General features: G+C 39.7%; 1 protein-coding gene across 2 annotated transcripts in view; it reads right to left on the bottom strand.

Annotated features, from left to right (window-relative positions):
* Positions 1-22,987, bottom strand: part of LOC108676527 (ankyrin repeat and BTB/POZ domain-containing protein 2) — a 64,737-nt gene extending 41,750 nt beyond the window's left edge. The window contains exons 1-2 of one of the 2 annotated variants that reach the window (XM_018164614.2): positions 22,345-22,987; positions 21,211-21,577 (exon numbers count right to left, since the gene is read on the bottom strand). In XM_018164614.2, coding sequence (XP_018020103.1) covers positions 21,211-21,575 — 365 coding nt within the window. In that variant the 5' untranslated portion in view covers positions 21,576-21,577; positions 22,345-22,987. Of the gene's footprint in view, positions 1-17,371; positions 17,760-21,210; positions 21,578-22,344 lie in introns of those variants that run through there. The other variant, XM_018164615.2, reaches the window with a different exon arrangement.
* Positions 22,988-25,930: the final 2,943 nt, after the last annotated feature.

Here is a 25,930-nt window from a genome sequence, read left to right as displayed (position 1 = left end):
ATTCATACGAAGCATTAATCATACCATTATTTAAGCAAAATAATATAAGTCAAGTTCTCTTGCAAATTCCCATCGCGAACATATGTTGTCTGTTGAAGCTTCTGCCTGTCTAATTAAGGCTTTCCTCTGGCCAGCGCCTATCCCATACAATAAATCCCTTTAATGGAGACACATTCATCGCAGAGGAGTGATAAAACTCAAGCTGCTCCTCCCAAACGCGTGGTGACTTATTTGGGCTTTTGCATTTCTAAACTCACTTAGAACTAAATTTCTGCCCCCCTGAAAGCTGTACGGAAATTTTTTATGATCATACAAGATATTGGTTCTGCAATATATTTCGAATTTACAGTTATTAGTTTTGTATCTAATGCTCTTATTTTTGTTTAACGTGCATTACGAAATAGAAGAGAATTCAGGCATCGCTCAAGAGATATAAGCACTTAGATCAGATAATCAATTTATACTTTTTTGTGTGTGATTATACTTACAAGATTATAATTAAAGTACTGAACATACAATATACCTTAATCACGTCATTGGAAAAGTTCGTCCGTGGATTCATTACATGCAACTTTCTTCAATTATGTACCTAACTTCAATCGTTTGGTCCATTCTATTTTCTTTCATCTATATTATACTATACTTGAAGAGCTGCCTAAAACATTAATGATGCAATATCAATTTTTCTCCAGTCGAACATAGCGAAGGAATGCAATGCTGGAGCCAAGTCAGTGCGGTGGCGACCACAAAGTAACAGCAGTAGCTATACACGCTCCACTGCCTTCGCATAATATACGATATGGATGAGAAAGTTCCAGGGAGATGATAAAGCCTCTTCTAGTTCTAATTACTTATGCTCTGGCTAGGCCACTCTAGAAGAACTGGTCGGGAAACAATAGCATTGGATTTGTAGACAACACGTGCGTTCGTAATTTAAATACGAGGTTCATTCGTGCTCAGCAATAGGGAAAAAGTTTGGCTTGTTGAATCACAACAAATAATGAAAATACAATGACTCATTAACAATGGTCATCAATTATTGTGAAAATTACTTCATTTCAAACTCGGTTATTATGAGAAATTAAGAAATGGAGTTCTGATTCATTTTAGAAGTGATCTCATTCACGAACACAAAACGCCGTTTATTAACAGTAATTTTACAGCACAATCAATATTCTACCAAGTGAATGAAAAATATTGTCACAAAATTTTGTGTTAAACAAATATGGTCTGAGCAACGAGATCGAATGGCTACTCACATGTTTAAAATCATATCGCAGGTACACATATTGCTGCACTACAAGAATCAAGATACATAACAGGTACACATTGCTGCACCACAAGTATCACGATACATTGCAGATATATACACATTGCTGCACCAAAAGTATCAAGTTACATTGCAGATACACAGTGCTGTATACAAGTATCAAGATATATTACAGGTACACTGTGCTATACCACGAGTATCAAGATCATTACAGGTACACATTGCTGTACCGCAAGTTTCAAAATACGTTGCAGGTGCACAGTAAAGGCCCGCATGTTGCAAAACACTTCGCAGGTAAACTTCACAGTAGAAATCAAAAGCCCATACGAGGAAAAGATCAAGCAAGATATGAGGTACGCATTTTGAGTGGCAATTTACCGAGTGCGAAGTAATAGCAAGTCAACCGACAGAACCTGAGCAGCATCGATATATGCCGCTAATTTAGTCCGAAATCTGACAGGCCGGGAATATGGAGATTCAACGCAATAATTTCCTTATAATGAACGTCCTCGGTCCAACATGTCCAAGCTGTTGTAAGTATTAAAGGACGGCGAGCGATTACTTGGCATTCGCAGAATGCAGTCAGCTACGAGCCATCATTGTAGGACTCCAGTAATAAAATGTCAACAATGTCGTTATGCTGAACACCGCGGGCGTTCACGATTGAAAAGCCCTTCCATGGCAGAATTGAGAATGCGGTTTGGTAGTCCTGGTCTTGACAGAATGATGAAAAAAATCATTGGATTGTAAAACAGGGCAATGCGCGATTTTTTTTTATTTCAATGTAATTTCACTAGATCTCACACTGTTCGTTCGATAAAAATGTTGTATTTTTTAATGGCGAATTGCACTTGCACATGAAAAGAACAGCGAGACGCTAAAAATGCCAGGGTCAGTTTCGAAAATTGTACCAACAATCTTTCAAAAATTATCGAAAATGTTAATCCTCTTCCATCTAAATGCCCTCACAAGATTTGTGTCAGGTTTTGCCAAACTTAGAGTAATCGCCACCGCGTATACTATAAACTAAGGTTTGGTATTAGCCATTAATTAGTAGTATTAGTTCTTATTATTTTCATTGACTCGCTCATAATTAGCGAATTACGTGAATTAACTGTTAGAATTCAATTGTGAGCACCTGATATCAGGTAGATGACGTGTGACAAATGCAAACGTTATCGGATTATCTTCCATAGGCTAGAATTTTCAGCAATCTTGGTGAAGTAAATAATAATTAATTGAAATCGTTCATATCCCAAAAGTATTCGAGCACAACCTGGAGTATCCACCACCCAGATTGAAAATTATTAGTTTAGCTGCCTATTATTTTTTCAGAATCTCAGCAATATAAAATTGATAATGTAGCAAAATAATATTTACAGATAAAAAAGTTTAGAGACAACAATAACAATTAGATACAATTATTTGGAACACATTGTTCATCATATCAGCAGGAATAAATTCCTGTTGGACGTGAGAATTGCCAGGGCAAGCAATAAAATCCCACTACCATCCATCAAGAAGAAAGTGCAGGGGCAACGATCAGAAGCAAGCTTTCACTCGCGCGAGTTTGCGAGCAGCTCATGTGCCAGCCTGCCGGACCACGATGGCCGAGAACACAATATCTGCAAGAACCTAATAGACGCTCTTCGTCGAGGAAACAATCTCTAAGAACCAAAGAGGAGACCACATGTCCGCTCTTTGCCGAGAACACAATCTGCAAGAACCTAAGAGACCACATGTCCGCTCTTTGTCGAGAACACAATCCTCCCCCCCAAGAACTTAAGAGACTACATGTCCGCTCTTTGTCGAGAACACAATCCCCAAGAACCTAAGAAGAGACCACATGTCCGCTCTTTGTCGAGAACACAATCCCCAAGAACCTAAGAAGCTGTCTCTTATACACATCTAGATGTGTATAAGAGACAGGCCCAGACTCTGGGAGAGTGAGGAGCAGCCCAGACTCTGGCGTGAGTGAGGAGCAGCCCAGACTCTGGGAGAGTGAGGAGCAGCCCAGACTCTGGGAGAGTGAGGAGCAGCCTGACATTGGCGTGAGTGACCAGAAACCTCGGCTGGCATGAGAAATGAACAAGCTAAAAATTTTCATGGTAATATGAGCAAGCCAGCTAATCTCCGGCATGGGTTGAAATCAAGCCAAACGTTGGTATGGGTAACGAACAAACCAGTCTCTGATGTCAGTGAATAGCAAGGAAATCTCTTGTATTGGGCAAGCCTAACTTTGGCATGGGTGAAGATCATAGCCGGACTCGGGAACTGGTAAACAGGCATCCCAGGTACTGGCGAAGACCCATCAAGGGTATTTGTATATGAGCGAACCACTCACAGGTGTCGGCCACAGGGCAGCGGGAGGCCGGCAGAGGCAGAACGAGGCCGTAAAGACGAGCGAGAGAACGCAGGTAACCGCGAGTTCTTGACGACATGCAAACCGCGGCTATAGCTTGCCTCCGTCGCCGCGGTCTGGCGCTGACAACAACGGCCACGCTGGTGCACAATCTGTTGACAGCTAGGGCCGCGACCACTGCCAGCTACGCCAAATCACCACAATGTAGTAGTACTGACAACGATGGCCACGATGGATGATGTTATGAGAGTCATACAGGCGACTGCGCTTAGGTACACGGTATCGCCACGGCTTGGTGCTCAGAACAGCGACCACGACTGTCGTGTCAGCTACCAGGTGTAGCGACGGCCAAAGCTGACAAAAGCAACCACTATATGAAAATATTTGCGCGACCAGGACAAACAAGCAGGTGAAGTAGCATACATAGTAACGCTGCATGGTCCTGGCAGAAAAGTAATTTAGATTTTAGGAATTAAATATATAAAAATTATAATTCAATAAGAAGAAAACGATTTTTTCGGTAGTATATGAACATTAAAATTTGTATCGCAGAATTGAAAATTTTTCATGTGCGTAGTCGCAGTAAGCTTAAAATAATTTTTTTGTCCACTCAATTCACTGAACTTAAAATAATTAATTTGTTTTGGTCGAAAATACATATCGTACTTTGAATATGGATTATATCCAGTCCCCCTGTATGCATTTGTGCAGGTCATTCATAAATTATGATGATGTTGATGTAGTTATAATTGCGAGTACATGATACCGGTATTTAAGAACTCTGAGATCACAATTATTAGGTACAGGTGAATTCCTCGATCTAGATTTTTAAGTCAAAATTACAAAGAGATCGCTACTCGAGAAGCGTTCAAGTCTCTTAAACTGCTAATATTAATTGAATTGAGATGCCTTGTCTCACTTGATTGAGGCGTCTTGTGATGTCTAATTAAAAATCAATACCACTAACTAAACCCAAGATAAACCTCATGCTGGGGAAACTTATCAATCACTAATCTAATCTAGGAATCTGATCATTTAGAATTTACGTTGTTACGACAACGGAGTCGAGTTCCATAGTTCATGTTTAGTGTACCAGCGGTCAGAACTGTTGTCAAAATAGACTATTCTATAGAATTGCAATGTGTTTCTCGCTACAAGAATGCTTCTTGCTACACATCTGCTATTTTCTACGCGAGTGCTATACTATTACGCGGACATTTCTTCCTACATGAATGCTGATTACACGTACCTTCCTTGTTACTTGAATGCTTCTTACTACACGTACGTTTCACGCAGCATGAATGCTTCTTACTACACGTACGTTTCTTGTTACGCGAATGCTTCACCCTACACGTACGTTTCACGCAGCATGAATACTTCTTCCTACACGTACGTTTCACGCAGCATGAATGCTTCTTTCTACTCATGTCTCTTGCGTTACATAGGCTTCTTGCTGAAAAATAAATGTTTCTTGCTGAAAAATAAATGTTTCTTGCTAAAAATAAATGCTTCATGTTAAAAATAGAAGCTTCATGCTAAAAATAAATGCTTCATGCTAATAATAATTGCTTCATGCTACAAATTGATGCTTCATGCTAAAAATTAATTCTTCATGCTAAAAATAAATGCTAAAAATATATAATAAACATAATAGCTTCTCTATAAAAGTAAAAACTTGCTAAAAATAACAGCATCGTTCTACAAATAAATGCTTCTTGCTTAAAATCAATGCTTCTTGTCAAAAATCAATTCTTACTGCAAAATAAATGCTTCCTCCTAAACATAAATGTTTTTTGTTAAAAATAGCGCCAGTACGACCGTCGATAGTTTTATTACACTTATTACGTATAATAATACAATTTTTGATATACATATAAATACTATATTATGTATTATTCGCCAACATTTCATTCTAATTAACCTGAATTAATCTTCACTGCAAAATGATATGAAATCGGAATTTATTCCTTCGTATAGAATATTTGATGAATTGAAGCCCTTCTAGACGATACCTCATCCTCTCAGTTCTTGGTGAATTTCAGCAGTAAAATACTTAACAAACAAAACGTAATCAGCATCGGCACAGCAGAGGTCAAATGGTCGCGGCGACCATATTTTATGCGATAAGCAGCGCCCATACAACCGTCGTGCGCTGTATAGTGGCATCTCGCTTTCACTACGAAGTCTATGTATTAGGGTGTGTCACCTGAAACACGTTCAGCAAGGAAGTGTCGTTATAACGGTAAAATATTTACATGGCGAACTTTTTTCTATTAAGTGCATGACCATTGCTATTGGAACGCACTCTACACGATCAAGCGCACATGTAGGAGTATTTAGGAATATAAGACCCAGCTAATATGCACGAGTATAGACATACATATGCATGTGATAATTTCATGACAAAACCCATTGACTAAAATTCCAAGCTAAAATTTATAATCTCCGTATTTGAACGAGACTAATTGAGAAAATGTACCTCAACACTCCGCGCGCTTACCGCTATGAACTATTTTCAGTATTACGGATGCAACAAAAGTTATCCAACTCACTCAAATAGGACAATTTCTGATTCTGTTAAAACGGATTAATTCTACTCCACAATAAAGAACATAAATGATTCTTGAATAACCCATCAACGAAAGGTGGAACAGCGTGTCGTACCGTGAAGGCCTCATATCCTTCAAAACGTCTCAGAAATATTGGGCGTGTCATGGTCAATCAGCTAATGAGTGATCAGCGATCAATCAACGATCGCTGTCCAGTAAAGCCAAGGCATGCGCTGGCAGACGCTGGCGCGGATACCCCGACGATGATGAACCCGGCGCGCACCATGCCTGGGTACAGCAACCATTGTGCTGGCCATGCAAATGAGCGCTGGTCGGGACAAGTGATCGATGAACTGTAATAAATTGTGTATACGTGCGGCCGATGTGTTATTAGGTCCCACCAGCAGGAAGATCAGCTGAAGCCGACCAAGCTATGCGTATAGGCCAGCAGGCATGCCAATTTAATGGAGTTACCATGGCAGCCTCTTATGATTTACGTCTAGCTTTCTGCATAAAAATACGCATGCGGACAGTCCATTACCTTCATGTACGCAAAATATTGCAAATGCTGCTTCACCCATAATCATGATCATAAAAATCATCGAACGAATAATACAAAGGAAAACAAACAACAAAATTAGCGGGTAAATCATTATACATGGGCGCTCGGAACGCTTGGTCCCTCTCACTAAACCTTATCTGGAAAACCTGACATATTTTGTCGAAGAAAAACATAAACCACGCGGAAACTATCGCCAGTTTTTCTGCGTTACCAGCACAAGGCAGTATTTTGACATGCAATAAATATTGTCAAATTTCACAGTTTTCGGAGCCCAATAACAATTCCGCGAAATTTTTCAAAGAATGAATAATTTTTCTTTTGCTTTATTAAATTTTCCTAAATTAGAAAACGGTAGAGAATCAAATGGTTTACGTGAGTGAATTTGACGTAACAGTGAAGTTTGTTGAAGATAATAGAGTACGAAAATTGACGAGGCGAAATTCAACTCATTTGAACACGAATTGCAAAGTAAAAATTCTAATTAGTGTAGAAACATGTATGTATAAATTTGTTGAGGATTTTGAAAGCTTTATTTTAATTCATGCACGCCACACGAAGTGCGTTCTTTTAACTGACATCACGAGCTAATTGCTTCAATACCGAATGATCAGGAACGTTTATTCATTCGCATGTCTCACAAATTAAATAGCATGTACAGTGTACAGGTCGCATGTACAGTGTACAGGTCGCATGTACAGTGTACAGGTAGCATGTACAGTGTACAGGTAGCATGTACAGTGTACACGTAGCATGTACAGTGTACACGTCGCATGTACAGTGTACACGTATCATGTAGAGTATTAAATTGAGGGCATAAGATCGAAGTATCAAGACGCACACCAGCCAGAGATTTCAATACTAATGAACCGCAGATGAACAAAACAAGCAAAAGTGTGAGGTACGCTCTGGCACATGTAACATGAGGTGTACAAAATTTCACATTCGGCAAGCGCGCAACCCATATAACTGCAAACCCACATGTGGGCTGCAAACCACGCATCATCATGCGTGGTTTTTTATCATCAAGCTGACGCGACTGAATGCTTTGACAATATGCATGCAGTAAGATGGAGCGTTCTTACTGCTTTTTGGAGTTCGGTTTCGCGAAAGTGCGGAAAATTTGTGAATGTACAAAAAACGATGTGCGCAAAATTTCAGACTCCTAGGTTGATTTCTTCACGATTCGAAGGTCGTTTTCAATTTTAAAAAATATGATAAAATAGCATTTATGAAAAATGCCCCTAAAATTCAGATACGGTAGTCATTTTAGAGGTCACAATGGGTAAAAAAAATCATCAAAAAAAACGTCTTTAGAATATACGTTATAAATTTAAAAGCTCTACCTCATCATATTCATCATTAAATATTTTTCGAACATAGTACATTTCTCGCCATGCAATACCCAAAAGCTGCATCAAATCCCGGCCAAGATGGAACTTCAACAGGTGGTCCGTCTCAGGTTAAATGAACTACGACAGCAGGTTCAAACTTTGAACAAGCAAGCTCTTAATTTTTCAATAATTCGACTCGAACATCTGTGTTCCAACTGATGAATATCTCCCATTCAAGTCCCTGCGACAGCTTGATCCAGCCATAATCAAACATGCCCGCCGGCTCGGTAAAGACCCAGCATATATAGTGGGCCCCAAAAGATCGATTTAACCTTTACAAGGCAAGCCCTGTCGAGAGTTCGATCCAGCCTTGACTAAGCGGGCGCCGACAATCTAAAGACGCTCGATGGCGTGAGCAGATTGCAGGAGATCGTGCCAGCGGTGGCGGTTTCCCGTCGCAATGTTTGAAGAAGCAACCGCAGCCTCGTGCCGACCTCGCTGAGCGACGCTGAGACGTCGTCGTGCACTATATATATATATAGTCAGGCTTGGCGACTTTCTCTCGAATTGTGAATTGCAATTACTTGCCTGAATTTCAACCGTGCAACTTATTTTATTCACGGTCAATCCATATTAATAGTTACTTTCATATGATATATGTTGGTTCATATCGAAAAGCTTACGTTATTTCGAATGAAGAAAAGACAAAAATCCATTTTAATGAGATGAGGATATCTTATGACGGATTTGACTTTGTGCATTAATGCACTCGAAGTAAGCCATAAGGATACACATCAACCAGGAGATTTATTGGAGATTACTAAGCACTTATATTCCTCGCTCAGAAAAAAAAACTTCATCAAGGTTTTTAATACTGCCAAACCGATATGTTACTAATAGTTCACGAGGGGTTTAATAAGAAAAAAACTTAACCTGAAAATCCGAAATTATGATGAATACGTAGTAAATGTTACTGTTTCGCTTTGTAATATCTGTAATATTAGGAGAATTTGCGTCTCAGCATGGTCATTAAGCTTTACTCAATGCGGTTGTTTAAGTAAGGCCGTTCGATGTTATACAGGCTTCATTTACACTTTAAAAGCAGCCCATCAGCATGAGGAGTCAGCGCTGCAGCATTTGTTTGCATGCTTCATTCAAGGTGTTGGTTAGAATAGGCGTTCGATGTTATACAGGTTTTCCTGTACCTGGTCGTTCGTTTGTGTGTGAAACGTTCCATACCTGGCTGCTGTTTAATGAGCCTCCCGGAGGCACTAGCCCAGCATTTTAGACCTTGCCGAGTGAGGGCGCTAGGGCGAAATGATAGCCGGGCACCGCAACCTTCAGCAGCGCCGCGATGTGTGCCTTGCGGCCGCCGTCGCTGGGGCGAAATTGCGAGAAACCGTGCGACGACCGAGGCTGCTAGCATAGGCCTCTGCGCCCTGGCTTCTGGCCTGTGATGTTGCTGGTGGTGGTGGTGGTGCTGCTGATGGTGGTGATGTTGCTGCTAATGGTGGTGGTGGTGGTGTTGGTGGCGTTGCTGAGGCTGATGGTAGTCCTGCTGGTGTTTATCGTGTACGTGGTGAACTACTGCTGGTGGTGTTGCTGCTGATGAAGCTTGGTGCTGTTGACGATGGTGGCACTTAAGCAATAGTTGGTGTTGCTGCTGCAATTGAAGGCGATAATGTTGGTAGTGCAGGGGTTGCTGGAATGCCAGTCGTGAACGGAATAGTGTTGGTGGTTCTGACGGTTGTTGAACACCATAAATGCTACAAGGTATTGGTTTAGTAGCAACATCATGCTTACAAAATGCAACTTGCTAACAGCTGTAGTAACCCGCGTACAGCTGTAGTAACCGGCGTACAGCTGTAGTCACCTGCGTAAATCTGTAATCCCTCGCGTAAAGCTGAACTCGCTTCCGTACAACTATAGTCGTTGGCGTATTAACTCGCATAGAGCTAGACATTTTCATAAGCAGCTGTATATAGTCGCCTTCGTACAGCTGTATATACTAGCATACAGCTGTAGCACGCTCGTGCAGAACTTATTCGCTTACAGCTGTAACGAACGCGTAGTTGTAATCCCTCGCTTACAGCTGTAATTACTCATTTACAGTTAAATTACTCGCTTAAAGCTATAATTACTCGCATAAAGCTGTAATCACCCGCTTACAGTTATAGTCACCCGCTTACAGCTATAATCACTCGTTTACACCTGTAAACACTATCATACACCCGTAAATACTCGCATACAGCTATAAACACTCGCATACAGCTGCAATAACTCGCATTCAGCTATAATCCCTCGCATACAGCTTTAAACTCTCGCATACCGCTGTAAACACTTGTATATAGCTATAAAACTCGCACACCGCTGTAACACTCGTATACAGCGTAATCACTTGCATGCAGATGTAATTCCTCGCATACATCTGTTAACACTCGCATACAGCTTTAAACGCTTGCATACAGTTGTAAACCCTCGTTTACAGCTTTAAAACTCGCACATCGCTGAGAACACTCGAAGACAGCTTTAAACTCTCGTATACAGCTGTAAATACTCGCATATAGCAATAAACTCACACAGCTGTAAATACTCGTATACAGCGATAAACACTCACACAGCTGTAAACACTAGCATTCAACGGTAGTCACTCGCTTACTGTGATATAATCACTCGCGTACAGCTGTTATCAATCGTATACAGCTGTAGTCACCGCGTACGTTAAAAATTGCATCTAAACTATGTGGCTATAACCAGAACAGGCGCAAGATGGAAAAGGCTGTTTAACAGCAAGCTAAGTTACTCAGAGCAAGGTCCACAATTATTTGTTGCGTCTGCTTTCGATCACCTTACATTGAAGATTTTTGTACTGAATGCGTTTTATCAACAGCCGTAAGTTTCCCGATCATCAACACAACGTATCCAGCTCTGATCTAATTGTGCTTAAGATCATAACATCCAGTGTCCGTAAAAGTCGATGAAAATTCTGGAAAATATTGACTCCGAGCACACATATTTCCTGTTCTAGCTAAAATACGTGAGTACATGTCCATTATATAAATTAACAGGTATGAGTACAGTTCAATACTAGAGGGTTTCATCACCGCGCTGCCATTTCGTACATTGCTATACGCGCTCATTCTCGGGACAAAAATTTGTGACATATGCTGCTCTTCCATGCATTTTCTGCTGCTAAGCCATGCAAGAACCGTACTTTGAGTGTAAGTGACTATATAAAGGCGGTTCAGAGAACTGCCCTCTGAGAGTGAGGGCGGTACAGAGAACTGTGCTCTGATGGTGAGGGCGGTACAGAGAACTGTGCTCTGAGAGTGAGGGCGGTACAGAGAACTGCCCTCTGAGAGTGAGGGCGGTACAGAGAACTGTGCTCTGATGGTGAGGGCAGTACATAGAACAGTGCTCTGAGAATGAGGGCCCTCAGGCAGAGGCAGAGAACAGTGAGACCCTCAGTGAGGGCGGAACAGAGAACTGTGCTCTGAGAGTGAGGGCGGTTTAGAGAACTGTGCTCTGAGAGTGAGGGCGGTATAGAGAACTGTGCTCTGAGAGTGAGGGCGGTAAAGAGAACTGTGTTCTGAGAGTGAGGGCGGTACAGAGAACTGTGCTCTGAGAGTGAGGGCGGTACAGAGAACTGTGCTCTGAGAGTGAGGGCGGTACAGAGAACTGTGCTCTGAGAGTGAGGGCGGTACAGAGAACTTTACTCGTCAAGCCGAGCAAGCTGCGGCAGGAGCAGCAAGGGAGCTAGGCCGGTTTGTCGCAGCATCGCCGCTTCTGTTGAGGACGAATTTTTTCGGTTGCTCTCTTTTTACGGGGAATTTTTAGCGATACTGGCCGAGCGCTCGCATGAATTATTGCCTCTCACCTTTGTAGGACCCATCGCAGCGCGTCGTCGCTCCGACCTCGTCATAATCTATGATCTCCCTACAGCACCCAGCCCTTACGTCATGCTCAACGCTATACTCGAATAGAGGATAGCTCCAAAAAATTCATTTATATTGTGTGGTTTGTAGTGCATATTTTTCACAGTTAAAATAAAATATAATCGGCATGAAATTGTTCCTACCTTGTCTTCTAATCAAGTTCGCCCTCCAATTTCTATATCTACTGGCTTTCCGTTTAATTACCGACCTATGAAATATACCTGGAAAGCTGAAAAATATTTTATTTAAGTTAACAGATAACTTCGCAGAAATTTCAGTTATTTCACAGCAGGAGAAAATGAAAAAAAAATTGTATCACCTACTGATAAGCATACCTTTCCGATATTCAAAAACCCTTTCTTGCCATTTGATGAATGAAATACATCAATTTAATTCAGTGCTCATTATTCATCGTGAAAGGGGCATGGAGCAAATTCATTAAATGCAAAACACTCAAGCTATTTGCTTCAGTCACCCACAATATCTGAGAATGGGAGCTCAGGAGACGAGCGCTATACGGCAAGCTACACAATGTAAGGTACAACACAGCGCGTGCCCTGCGGTGCAGCGACCGAGGTCCTCTCAAGTGTTGAGTCATTCCACACCGACCGTGCGGCATGACAGTGGGATACAGGGCCTCAGTGTACCTGACACTGGCATGCGGTATTCCTGACACTCATGCTGCAACGACCGTGCAGCATGACAGTGGGATACAGGGCCTCAGTGTACATGAAACAGGCATGCGGATTCCTGACACTGTCATGCCGCAACGACCGTGTGGCATGACAGTGGTATACAGGGCCTCAGTGTACCTGACACAGGGCCTCAGTGTACCTGACACAGGGCCTCAGTGTACTTGACACAGGGCCTCAGTGTACCCGACACAGGGCCTCAGTGTACCTGACACAGGCATGCGGTATTCCTGACACTCATGCCGCACCGACCGTGCGGCATGACAGTGGGACACAGGGCCTCAGTGTACCTGACACAGGCATGCGGTATTCCTGACAGTCATTCCGCACCGACCATGCGGCATGACAGTGGGACACAGGGCCTCAGTGTACCTGACACAGGGCCTCAGTGTACCTGACACAGGGCCTCAGTGTACCTGACACAGGGCCTCAGTGTACCTGACACAGAGATGCGGTATTCCTGACACAGTCAAGCTATGACTGATTATGACTAGCAAGAAAAATTTCATGACAGGCAGGATCAAATTTTGATGTGAGGAAGTACCAGAAGGATTAGTCGACCAATCGAGTCTGTCTCAACACGATGTTGCTCACTGAAGAGCTTTGATAGCATTAAAAAATATATTAAACGCAACAGAAATAGATACTCATACCTGTACATATTAACCAGTGGCAAATGTAGGAAGTCGATTTCACACATGTGTGGCAGAAGAATTAAATTATGTCCATCGGCGTCTTATATGAAGAAGAAAAGTACATAATTTTCTATTGAAAAAAATGAAATTGAGCCAATTGGCACCAATTAAACTCATAAACTATCTACTGAACCAGAATTTTCTGTTATTGTTAACCAGGCAATACTGATAGTTTGGTGCAAATCGGTTAGGTAGATGTCCATTTACATGTATTAACATTACGGATTCAAATAATGAATCCCATTACAATAACAGTTGAAGAATGATCAACCGGAGCAGCTGAATAAACAGCTCCGTTAAAAGTACAATACTTAGCTACATCAAAAGTTAGGCGAAATTTAAAAGCAAGAGAAATATCTAGAGCATATAAGCTAGTGCTGGGGCAGCCATAGCCTCTATATAGCACAGGTCCTTAGACCAACATATATCATATATATACATCATCGCCGTATTAACGGCCATGCTTGGAGCAGCAGCGATGTAGGTCTTGTAACATTCACAACTGGTAGATCAGCTGCAATAGCTGTTGTAACAGCAGCAGCCGGATAAACTGCACGAGTTTAGCTGTTGTACCTGATTCATCGCCGTCCGAAGAAAGTCCAGGCGAGCATTCGTTAAGCAGAGATGCCTGATTGCATGACGTTGGCATTTGAATGTGGCTGCTGAGCAAGCCATTTAGTGTTACACGGCGACCAGGACCCTGCACCTTATCTTAAATCTTAGGCGGATTACGATGTGTTCAGCTCGAACTTTCTTACGGTCGCTGAGAGTAGCTATAGCATGACGCATTCTCCGCGCTCTTGTACGCGCAGCAGCAGAAATATCGTAAAATTATTAAGCATAAAAATGTTATCGCTGTACTGCATATAATGTGCATCCAACGAAGAAGATACGAGGTTGAATGAATATGTAGAATGTAGATAATTTTTAACGATTAAAATGATCGATTAGTTTCTTCTGTCGTGTCTGGAGTGAGCCAAAAAGTAAAAAATATAATATAAAAATTTAATAACTTTGAAGATTGAGGAAATCAATGCCATTTAAAAAATTATTATGGTTTGTATTCGTCATAAATTTAAAAGTTTTTCTTTTATAAGGACTGTACTGTTTGAAACGAATTTAAAATAGAATGGACCTATAAACAGGCATTATCCTTATATCGAAAAAATATGCCAGCTGATCAAAAATACAACACAGACAAACGCACTGCAAAAAAAAAATAAAATCTGTAACATCGGTGAACAATAAACTCCAATGATGTTCAAAACAATTATTTCTCGCAGAACTTGTCGGAAGCACAAGTGAAGAGTGGAATGTGAAATACGTCGCGCATGTGGTTCGAACCTCGCCTCGGCCAGCAGCACTTCGGAGAAAGGTCAGGAAAACTGACGGCAACTCTGCCCAGTTGGCAACACTTTCTGTCCGAGCTCAAATTAAATGTATGACCACACCTGGATAATAACCAGTTCGTTTTTGTAAAAGATTTAAATGAATAAAAAGTCACAATATTTTGATGCATTGTTCGGTGCATTTGTAAGGCAAATACCTTACAAATGAACGCTTCAATCTTAATACTAACGGTTATTCAGGGCAAAAAAATCCACATTTTTTCATTTAAGACTAAATTTTAATCCAATTGCAACAAGACTTAGGAGATCGCTGAAAAATAAACAAAACAGAATCTATCAGCAGAGGAGTGGCATGCACTTAAATAGGTTGAGAAATCTTACTCCAATAACACATTCAATGACTAGCTATTACTGAATCACCGCATATATACTTAATTTTAATCTATGGTGAGGAGGCAAAATTGAGAGATCAATAAGCAACCAAGGATGGAAATAAACGCGTCATTATATTCATTCATACATTCTACCTCGAACAAATAATTTAAATTGGTAGAAGAAGCATTTCAACAAGAATTAAAGTGAAAAAAATTTCTAAATTTTACGGAAATGAGTGAATATATTCATGACTTGGAAGTGTAAGTGAAAATAAGTACCATACGGTCGCTGGCATCAAATATTCGCCATGTGTGCACGTGGAGCTCGTTTATTTAACAGGACGATCATTCCTCGCAGTCTTCATACAGGGAATCGTAGTCCGCCGCGCAAGCATGGTCGTTAAACTCATCGAAAAATGCAAAATAACTCCTAAAATAAATTTAATTTAAAAAACGTAAATTGGAGTTCGTGTTATTCGCACAAAATGTAGAGAAGTGCAGGCATCTGACCATGGTTGAGAGCATCTAATAATATTGTACAGAGCAGGTCTCATTAGAAACCTGGTAGAATCAATCATGATGAAGCTTCATCCTAACTCCACTCGCAGCAAGTAAAAAGTGGATGCTTCAGCCTTACGACCGGCTTTGTCGGCTCACAAACCAAGATTTTTTTGGAAAACGATAACCTGTCGGGATATTGAGTCGCTGATAGATAATAATCAACGAAACTAATTTTGTATGGAGCAGCCGGCCGCACCCTCGCAGCAAGTATCACATAAGTCGGGCATGCAGCCACAGAGCAGGAACATCGCAATGTTATTTAGTTCATATAGGCGGGAGCACCTGCTGCGTTCTCAATTACTTGGCTAAAAATTCATCACAATGATTTGAGGTAAACTACAAAACTTCGAATTTTGAATAAGAAAAATATTTACCAAGATATTCTGCGAAGAAGCAAATATCAACAACAAACATTATTATAATAATTTAATCTCGTACAAAAAAATTGCATTTGCAAGTCCTGGAGTGTAGCAAATTCATTAACTTTAAACAGTGTAGATGGGAAATTTTTAGATTCAAATACGATTTACGTATAGGCTACTACAATAGAATTATCAATATATTATAAGAATAAATCTACGAACCAGAGGGAGAATTAAACAATTTTGCTATTAGGCAGAAACTAACATCATCGTGAGACGATGCGACTCCGATTTTGTCGAAGTTTCGGACGTGCTGGACGCTGGCTTGCGCGACACTCTGATGCCGTACCACAAGTCATCAGCAAACAAACGAATTCGCAATTACGGAATCCGCACGTTTCAACATGCACGTACCCCCAGAGAACTGCCCATAATTGTCGCTCCTGCAGCGCTTCTTCAATAATCTGTCAATTCGTATCCCTTCGAAGAGAGAAAAACAACTTTGAACTTTGAATGTAACCAATTATGTCATATACTGCAAAATAATACAAATTTTTAGTTGCAACTTCCATGCACTGGCATGGAAAATTATACTCCAGCTCATGTTGTAATATAATTGAAAATTTTTTTCGATATTTTAACTCTTCGTGAGAATATTTAGTAGCTGATCTCACCCAAATTATAGGTTTATCCCCATGACATTTTACACTAGCTGCTTCGTGAAGCAATACGGCTTAGCGAAATTGTTCTTCGCCTGCTAGTCCCATGCAAGTGTCCATGAAAAATCTTTTCAGAAACACAAACTATCCAACATTAAGGGGAGTTTCAGAGGGAAATACAGATGCAAAAGTTATTCCACACTGAAAGTTATTCTCTAAAACATCGAGAAAAAAATTTGAGATAATATAATTACAATAGAATAAGAACAAAAGCTGTATAGGCAGACAACGGTTATTTTTGGAGCATTTACTAAATCCCGATTGATATCGCTAACAATTAAGTATTGACGCCTGGTATATAGGCAAAATAATTACCGTGCTATCTGACGTAAACATTGGGTAAAAAATTTGAATGTTATTAAAGAATTATCGTTATTGTGAAATAAGTTATGGTCCCGATAGGTTGTAACTTGAAAGTGATGCACAATAACCATTCCACCAACAACACAGGAAAACTCAAGTCAAACTCTAATTAACAAATTTAAGAACCTTTATATTTTACTCACCAGGAACTTATTTAGGGCAGATATAGAAAAAAAAAACAAGATAATAGCATTTAATCGATCACACGTGACTTCAAGTAGCTTATATAATTATCAATGCCACCTACCTGAACGATATATGCATCCATGGACGGATGGTAAGAACTTGGTTTTCACGCTGCTGTCAATCCATGAATTGACCTAAAATATCCCGCATCAGACTCCAAGTTTTACATTTCACGCGCAATACACGAAAGAACTAACTACACTGTAGAGTGTTACATCGTGGAATGCTAGCACTTTTTAATTGCGTTAATTTCGCAATTACTATTTCAGATCACTCAAACTTCCATGAAAGTTGGTTGGTCTTCTTTTTTACTTTTAGTTAAATCAATAATTAGATTACCAAGCTAACGATGCCATCAACCCTTAAATAGCATCATATGAAATGTTAAAATATGTACTTAGGGTACGGTGCCTGACTCAACCAGATATAAAAGCCTGCAGTAAAACGTAAGTCTACATATATCATGAAAATTCAGAAAAACAAGTGCAAGTTGTTATCGCTTCATAAATAAGCATATGTCACTAGCACTAGATGTAACAAAACACATAAATTAAAATCACGCACAAAAAAAAGTCATCTAAATTTTCATGCTACAAGTGTAAAGAGTTGTTAGGAAATATAAAGTTGCATGAATGTGACTTCCAAGCATACATGTAAATGATAAAATTAATCACGAGCTCGCTCAAGTTAGCTGCACGTATCAAAACAATTAGCTCGCTTTCCGTTGTACTCTGGAGCGTAAATCGTTTTCATCAAACAGTGATGTAGCTTGTGATTGAAGAGAAAATATTCTTTACATGGGACACGTGTAAGACCGAGAAAGAAAATAATTTCAAGCGTTAAGCGTGTTTCTATAGTACATTAAAAAAATACAGATGTGATTATTAATTAAAATTGACTTGCATAACAATATAATTCTATTTCAGACCGGAGCAAAAATATGAAGGCGGTAAAGATTAGATACATGCATCGTAATTCACGCAGATCATCTCACCTCTGCAATATGCTCACATTATGATCTAGGGCGAATTGAAATCAAGAAGTCACATGAATTTTATAATAAATTTAAGTTGCTTTGCAAAATTATCTCTTGATCTTATACTAAGTTAGGTTCAACTTTCTTACTCTGCACGATCGCCACCGAACACGCTACATGACCTATCCAACGTGATGAACGAAGAGTTTTCCCCCGCAATATCTAAAGCCAAATACAACAACAGTGCACAATACCTAGCAGAGCTCAACCCATTCTGAAGTAGCTGCCGCGTCCTCAGTTTTTGCCAACGAACACTAATATGGCTACCAGGAAATCTACATTCCACAGATGCTCTGGCAGAAGGAGAAACGCTTCTGCTGCTCTCCACGATTCTATTGATGAAATCGACTCTTTGAATTCTAGATGAATAGTGATATTCTTGAATTTCACCTAGCTAGAGATTTAATTATCATAAGCATGTCAATTTGGAACACAATTATATACTTGGTTTGATGATGGAGTGAGAGAGGGAGATGAAAGCGTCTATTGACCGGCAGGCTGATCGCCTGCAGTCAGGCTGGAACTGGCAAGGTGCCATATGAGGAACCGGGCTCCATGCCGCTTGGTCCAGCCAGCATCAGGCGAACAGAATGCAAGATGTTGTATCTACAAAAGCAGCTTATGTCCAACCTAATATCGATATCTGGTGTTAAGAAACTTACGTTGATCCTACCTTTGCTTAATGCACGCTGTTCAAGTCGATCAACGACGGAAATAAGAAAGTTTGACTGTTACTGAAGGAACGTTCTGCTGCTTGATGCCCAAATTTTCTTAGCAAACTTGGATTAGCTTCTTAGCTTTATCTTGAGGCACATTTGTGAGTCGTGTAATTGATGTCCTTTTTTTAGTGAACGAATTTTGTGATGAATAGTTTTCAGGATTAATGAAAACTTCTATTCATTGACATAATCAGGATAATCAGGACATTCCCGTTTCAAATCGCTAACCCTTGAGAAGTAATGGATTAAATTATGCAGAATTTATTTTTCTAATGCGTAGGGAAGGACGGAGATTTGCAGAGACATTACGGTAGTCGGCAACGTCCAATCTGTACGAACACTCGTCATTGCTTTAGTCAGTTGCAATAGAGGAGCGCTAGCTATATATATACAGATTCAAATCCCAAGTTAGTTTTCATGCATCGAGGTGCGCTAGGTGGAGATGTCAGCTCTTAAGTTTAACAAGGGTTTGATTGCATGGCTCCCAAGCTGCTAGGCAAGATCTCGATGCTGAAGCTCTTTGGTTGATGGATCAAGCCGATATGCTGCGATAGTTCGTTCGTATAAAGCCAAGTGTTTCGGCTTTCCGACCACAAAAATGCACATGGTTATCTATTGCTCACAATTCTTCTGTCTTAACTTTTTTCTTATGTTGTAAAACTGTACAGACTAAAATGAAAAAATACCTGAAAATAAAAATATCATAAGGAAGGGGAAGAAGCCGCAAAAGCACATAGATATGAGAGGTAAATATCTATTGTCAAGTGTGAATGAAGTCACTGGAGCCAAATGAAACTAACTATTGCTGAACATTGAAATGTAGAGCTCCATCATAACGGTCGAGGAGCTAAATTTCGCCATAAAGCAAGGTATTGATTTCATTATCACGATAAAGGAACTCAACTTGCCAAGAGGCTGAATGGAGCTAAACTCTGCTTTAATCCTCATAACAAGGACAACAACAATGTCTCTTACGAGCTCGGACAGACGTCGTAAAGAAATGGAAGAAACACGATGAACTTGTGAACTAAGAAATTCTATATATCAGCATAAAACCAGATTTAACGACGTTAAGACTGAACAATGTTTGTCCATATCATACTTCATTACATTGATTAAATCGGCTTTGGTTGTCCAGCGATTAAAGTATTGCGCATCCAACACCGCATAAGCCACAAGGCGAGAGGCAGCTGCTCGATTTGAAAAAGCTTGGCCAGAGAGGCCGTCAGTCCTTCAAGGATGTTGTAGCCACAGGTGCCACAGTAGCCACACGGTAGCGAGGTGGCCTGCCTCACAGGGATGGTAATCATAAGCGCCGCTACCGCCTCTCGCCCTCCTTTCTTTACGAGGCCTTGCGGCACACAAAAAATAACACGCCAAAAATCTCGCCGACACAGAAAACGAAAAGACGCAACACCGAGCAGACAAAATTAAAACGAGGCGTCGTGGAGGACGAGGAGGCATTGAGTGAGTTGCGACTCTGGGCACAACAAGATTGAGACTGCGGGTAGTTTTGTGCTTGCGCAGGTTGTTGCTCCAGCTACTACCGTCTCAGCTGCTGCAGCTGCTTGATTTCTTGCTGCACCTGCTTGGCAAGCACTGCACGTGTTCCGTAATACGAACGTTTAACGAGAGCATGCGTTCAATAAGCGCAAAATGCACATATTTGCATGTAGAATTGTAGATGTAATTATTTCAGCTAGGCCGAACAAATAAAACTGAGCAGCTAAGCTAAGTTTTTTGCGATTTTTTTAAACTATCTGGAGTTTCCTCTAGCTCCATCATGAAAAAATAATTGGATAGTTCAGCAAAAAAAATTATGCATGAGAGTAGGAATCCGAGAAAAAATTAGTGAACCATGAGTAATGATTCCAAATGCAACTAATGGAAAAAACTATGCGCGTACCCATCAATTATGCCACATGCAGAGCAATTATTTCTTTCCAACTTACAACGAGAATACGAGAATACTGGTATCTAATTCAAAAATTTAATTTAAATAAATTATTTTCAACTTGAAAACAATTAAAAGACTATTCAACGCGAAAATATAAGTGATATCCGAAGAGGTTACCACATTTTTAAAAGCCTGGACGACGACCGCAAAAAACGACAATGAGCCCGGAAAAATTTCGTGTAACTCACCTTCTTGGCTTTGGTCGGATGATGTGTCGGGTTTGGTCCATCCAGTAGTTATTGGCGTCACGAAACTCGGGAATTGGGGGAGAAACAATTACTGATTGTTGGACGAACTGCGACTGGAAATGCGCTTGCTGAAACTGGGGTTGGAACTGAGTACTGCAGCTGACTGTGCTGCATATACTGCTACGATTACTGTTGTTGCTTCCACTGCTGCTGCTGCTACTGCAATTGTTATTTAGGTGGCAAACGTTGCTTAGGTAGGTGGCGCTCTTCTGGGCTACGCCGTTCTTAGGAATGTTATGACTGCCATCGCTGGTAATGTTGCTGTTGATGAGGTTGTTGCCGAGGGCAACATCTCCTGTTGCCATACCTGAGCAGAAAAAAACACAAAAATAAATTATTATCCCGCCAATGGCCGAGAAAAACAATCAGTAAATTTTATATTAATGGCACAATGTTGCGGAGGTTGTTTATAGCACAAGACTATCCACTCAACTTTATTTTTAGAAGGAAATTCTATCTATGCTTATTTGACTCGAGCTCTCCAGAATCCCAACTTTTGGGCACGCTGTAGCGCAAATGTTTCGCTTATTGCTCAACCGCAAAAGGTGGATCTGAATATGATATACGCATTAACGCACATCGGCGATTGGCATGGTGAGATACTCAGTACGTATATTACGGAGCAGGTAGAAGACGACTAAAGTCAGGAGCATTCAGCGATACAAACGCATTATTGGAAATGCTGGTATTTCATGAAATCTCGAAGCAATGCGACATCAAAAGAAGTCGACCCGTCGACTTCGCAGCAGCCTCGAGAAAAACTACCTGCCTATTTATGCAGAAAACACTTGTAATTTTGGAGCGTTATATCTGAGTACCCTAAAATTTTCAAGCTTATTAATGCAAGTCAAAAATCACACGAGATTTAAAACAACGTAAAGGAATTACAGAATTTGACGATACATTGAGTACAAGTAGATTATCAGGAGCCGCTATGAAATTGTAATACACAGCGTGCACAAAAAAATTTACAGTAAATACATATTGTCGACATGATTCATATGAAAAAAAAATGTGGGGTGGACATTATACTTTCGTTCCTGCACTGCCTGAACATATTTATTTCCAACTCACTTGTACTTCAACCCGAAGCCGAAGTCATTCCTTACGCTGACCTTTATGTTCGGCTGACATTGCAAATGCAGTTTTCAGCAAAGATAAATCACTTGACACAAAGTGAACACAAATAATTTCCGAGTTATCTCCAGTTCCATGTGCCTATACATGTATTTAGATAAAAAAAAGATCACCCGAAGTTGTATTTTTAGATAAAAAATATAAAGTCAATGAGTTCTTCAAGAAAGATTGTTCAATAATTCAGACAAAAATCACTGCACAGGCTATAGATCATAAATCACTCTACAGTACCTTACAATACATCGGGTATTTGAACTATTACAGTAACCAGCAGATTTTTCAAGCCGTCAAAAAAAAATCCACAAAAACACTTCAGACTTCATCAAAACGAGTTTAAATAGTATTGGACGCTGAACTTTGTTCAGTATAATCTTCCATTGATTTCAAAACGGCAAATAATGGTTTTATTGTCTCACAAGCGGCCAGCAATAATTTTCATATGATACAGGGGCCGATAACTTCGACTTCTCAAAAAGCTTGCCGGTTAGTCCCGAGAAATTATAAAACAAACACGAAAAAAACTAAATCGAGGAATCACGTACGAGGTAGATTAGTTTCTAAATATTTGCACTATATTCCTGCAAAAAAAAATTATAACAGAATTACATTAGTAAATAAGATAATTAAATGAGCCTCAAAAGTAAGCTAATATTCAGAAATATAAGCTAATATTTCTCCTGCAACAGGTTACCCCTATGATTGAAATAGAAACCAAATTTGGGAGAAACCCTCATCACAACTTTTTTATCCCCACATTTTCAATGCAATAAATTGCTTGTCCCTATCTTATCAGATAGTAATTTAACTCATACAAAGTGAGCGAAGTCGTTTTCATTTAATTTTAAGTTAAACGTGTTTTAATCCAGGTGCACGAAATCAAGCGAATTTTAGCAACGTACATCGACAGCCTATTGTACACTTGTCTATAAATAGTAGTCATTATAGTCACTGATGACAATAGTTATTCAGTAAACTACATTTAGAATTTGGGAAATGAGCCATTTATACTGATAATTCTTCGAAATAGACGACGGTATAAGCGGTTTGCGCCCATAATTCCAATTAAACTTCTTCAGAGTCTTCAGAGTCAGAGTTCAGAGTCTTATCCACATTTACGAACACATCAAGTGTGCATAAGATGTAGAGGGCTGTAAAACAAAATCATGAATAAGAGAAATTGTTCTGCTAATGTGTTCAGCAGAACACCAACAAAGAGTTATTGGAATCTGAATGAGTGAAAGGCAATAAACAGATAATTCACGCTGAAATTCAGGCGTGGACAGGAAGAAAAATAATTTTGATTCGAAACGTGTGTGATCAGAAAAAAACACGAAAATTTTTAATTAGAATATTAACAGCCTCAATGGCTTAGAATTACGAACCAACAAACCATTTCCAGATACGGCGTAATCTCTAACATAGGAACAGTAACGTAGAATTTGGAATAATGTCATGCACTCGTTTGCTTGAATCGCAAATTCACCCAGAACTTAAATGCAAAGTAAACTCCACATAAATTCATAGTATCTTCAAAGAAAAGATTTTCTTCAAAGATACTATGAATTTATGTGGAGTTTTCTATGCTTCCAAGTTTTTAGTGAATTTGGAATGGTTTACACTTTACAGGAAACTCAACAGAACGTATTGAATGTCACTCATTGCAAATTATTACCCAAAAATCTTATTTCAGACGTCAAGAGATTTCCATCATATTTACAGCTCTTATATATAACAAAAGTAGATCAAAAACTTCACGTATCTCTGCTGTGCACTTCATATTGAATAGATATAAAGAAGATACTACTCAAGTCAAATCAAGAATGGGATGCTCACACATGTTCACACCCAAGTTCACTAACGTGAAAAGGGAGAGTGCTCTGATCACCGAGGGTATGGCTTCCAAAACAGAGGACAATGAGAGCAAAAGGACAGCGAGATTTGAGAGAATGCTCATGAAAACTTTATTTAGGTCCAGCAGGAAGTCTGCCATCGGTGAATACACTCGAGAAGCGGGAGGCACTTCAACCGAAAACCTTTCGTCGAAAGCCATCCTCAGCGGGTCTCTGAGAGGCCTATTGGACAATAGTAAGGTCACTGTGGACTTCCGGGTCAACTAAAACAAACAACAATACAGAATGATTGATTAGAAAATTCAGATATCAATCCAGTTACCTATGTAAATTAAAAATTACACTTTATTATATCGCACAGTTAAAGTTAAAGTGACCGGATGAAAAAATCGCAGAAGTTATTATTCACCACCGTTTTGTGGTGAATTAAACATTTATCCACCGAGTTTTTAAGATGAGAACCGAGGTGACATTTAGAACATTTTATTTTCACATCACCAAACTACGGATTTATAGGAATAAAATTCAAATACATTTAAGCCTATCGTCCCGTTGACGATTATTCCTGCCGATGTGAACTGAATATTCCGAGATTGAACTTGAAATAATCTCTCCAAAAATTATCAATATCACAAATTCGAGAGCACAAAACTAAGATATTTGCAATGTTCTTCGTCAGGGCTCCAGGGGTATTTATAACGGGAATTAATATTGTTCGAGCCATTACCTGTGAAGAAATAGTAAGTAGATAATTAGTTTGCTAGAGAGGAATGTGAACTTATTCCTACCGTGGCTTGCTAAGAATTTGTATAATCATTCACCTTCACTGATCGTTAATATTGTATAGAACAACATCGTTCGAAAAACCGGGAAAAGACAGTAGATTGTATTTTTTCTTTTTTTTTAATGCTAGTATAATAAGTGTAGTTTTTGGTTTCCGTCCAACCGAACCTAAAATATAAAATTTTGTTTAGCAGCTGAAGGGATTAAATGTTTGCCTCATTATCTATAAATTTAGAATGAAAAAGAATGGTTGTAGTGACGATATTTTCGTTACAGAGAGCAATCATTTTCTTGTAAACACTTGGCTTCAGTTTGCATACTTTGCAGCGCTTCCATGAAAGTAGTTGAGTTCCAGTATTTAACTCTACGGTCGGCAAAGAATTACAATATTTTTTTCACCGAAAATTAAGTTTGGTAACAATCTATACTTGAAATGTCTGCCATAACTCCAAGAACGTTCTCTTCCGTCATTTTACTTTCAAATCTTTCAAATAAAATTATGTGGGATTAAACAACGATACGTGATAAAATTTATCTGTATTTGAAAAAAAAATTGACTACTTGTTGTCAGAAAATTTTTGTGGCTGTAGGCATAGAAGAATTAGGGTTAATTACCAACTCTTCCGCTGTCAACGTAAAATGTTACTCATATCTTGTGTCGACATCGACAACAGGCGGGCCAAGCATCAATCAAATAAGAACATTAAAAATTGACAGCACATGATGTACGAAGACGAGCCGATGAGTAGAAATATTACTGTGGCTCATATTTTTTCTTCGTCAGTCAACATAATAAGGAACGACTATCTTCTTACATATTGCCACATGTCTCCAGTTTCTTGCCAGCAAAGTTCGACTTTCACATTAGTGTAAAATGTCTCCAAAGTAAA

This window comes from Hyalella azteca, unplaced genomic scaffold (genome assembly GCF_000764305.2).
Source record: "Hyalella azteca isolate HAZT.00-mixed unplaced genomic scaffold, Hazt_2.0.2 contig104, whole genome shotgun sequence".
NCBI lineage: Eukaryota > Metazoa > Arthropoda > Malacostraca > Amphipoda > Hyalellidae > Hyalella > Hyalella azteca.
Note: the sequence above shows the minus strand (reverse complement) of the source record. Positions and strands in the feature narration are given on the sequence as shown.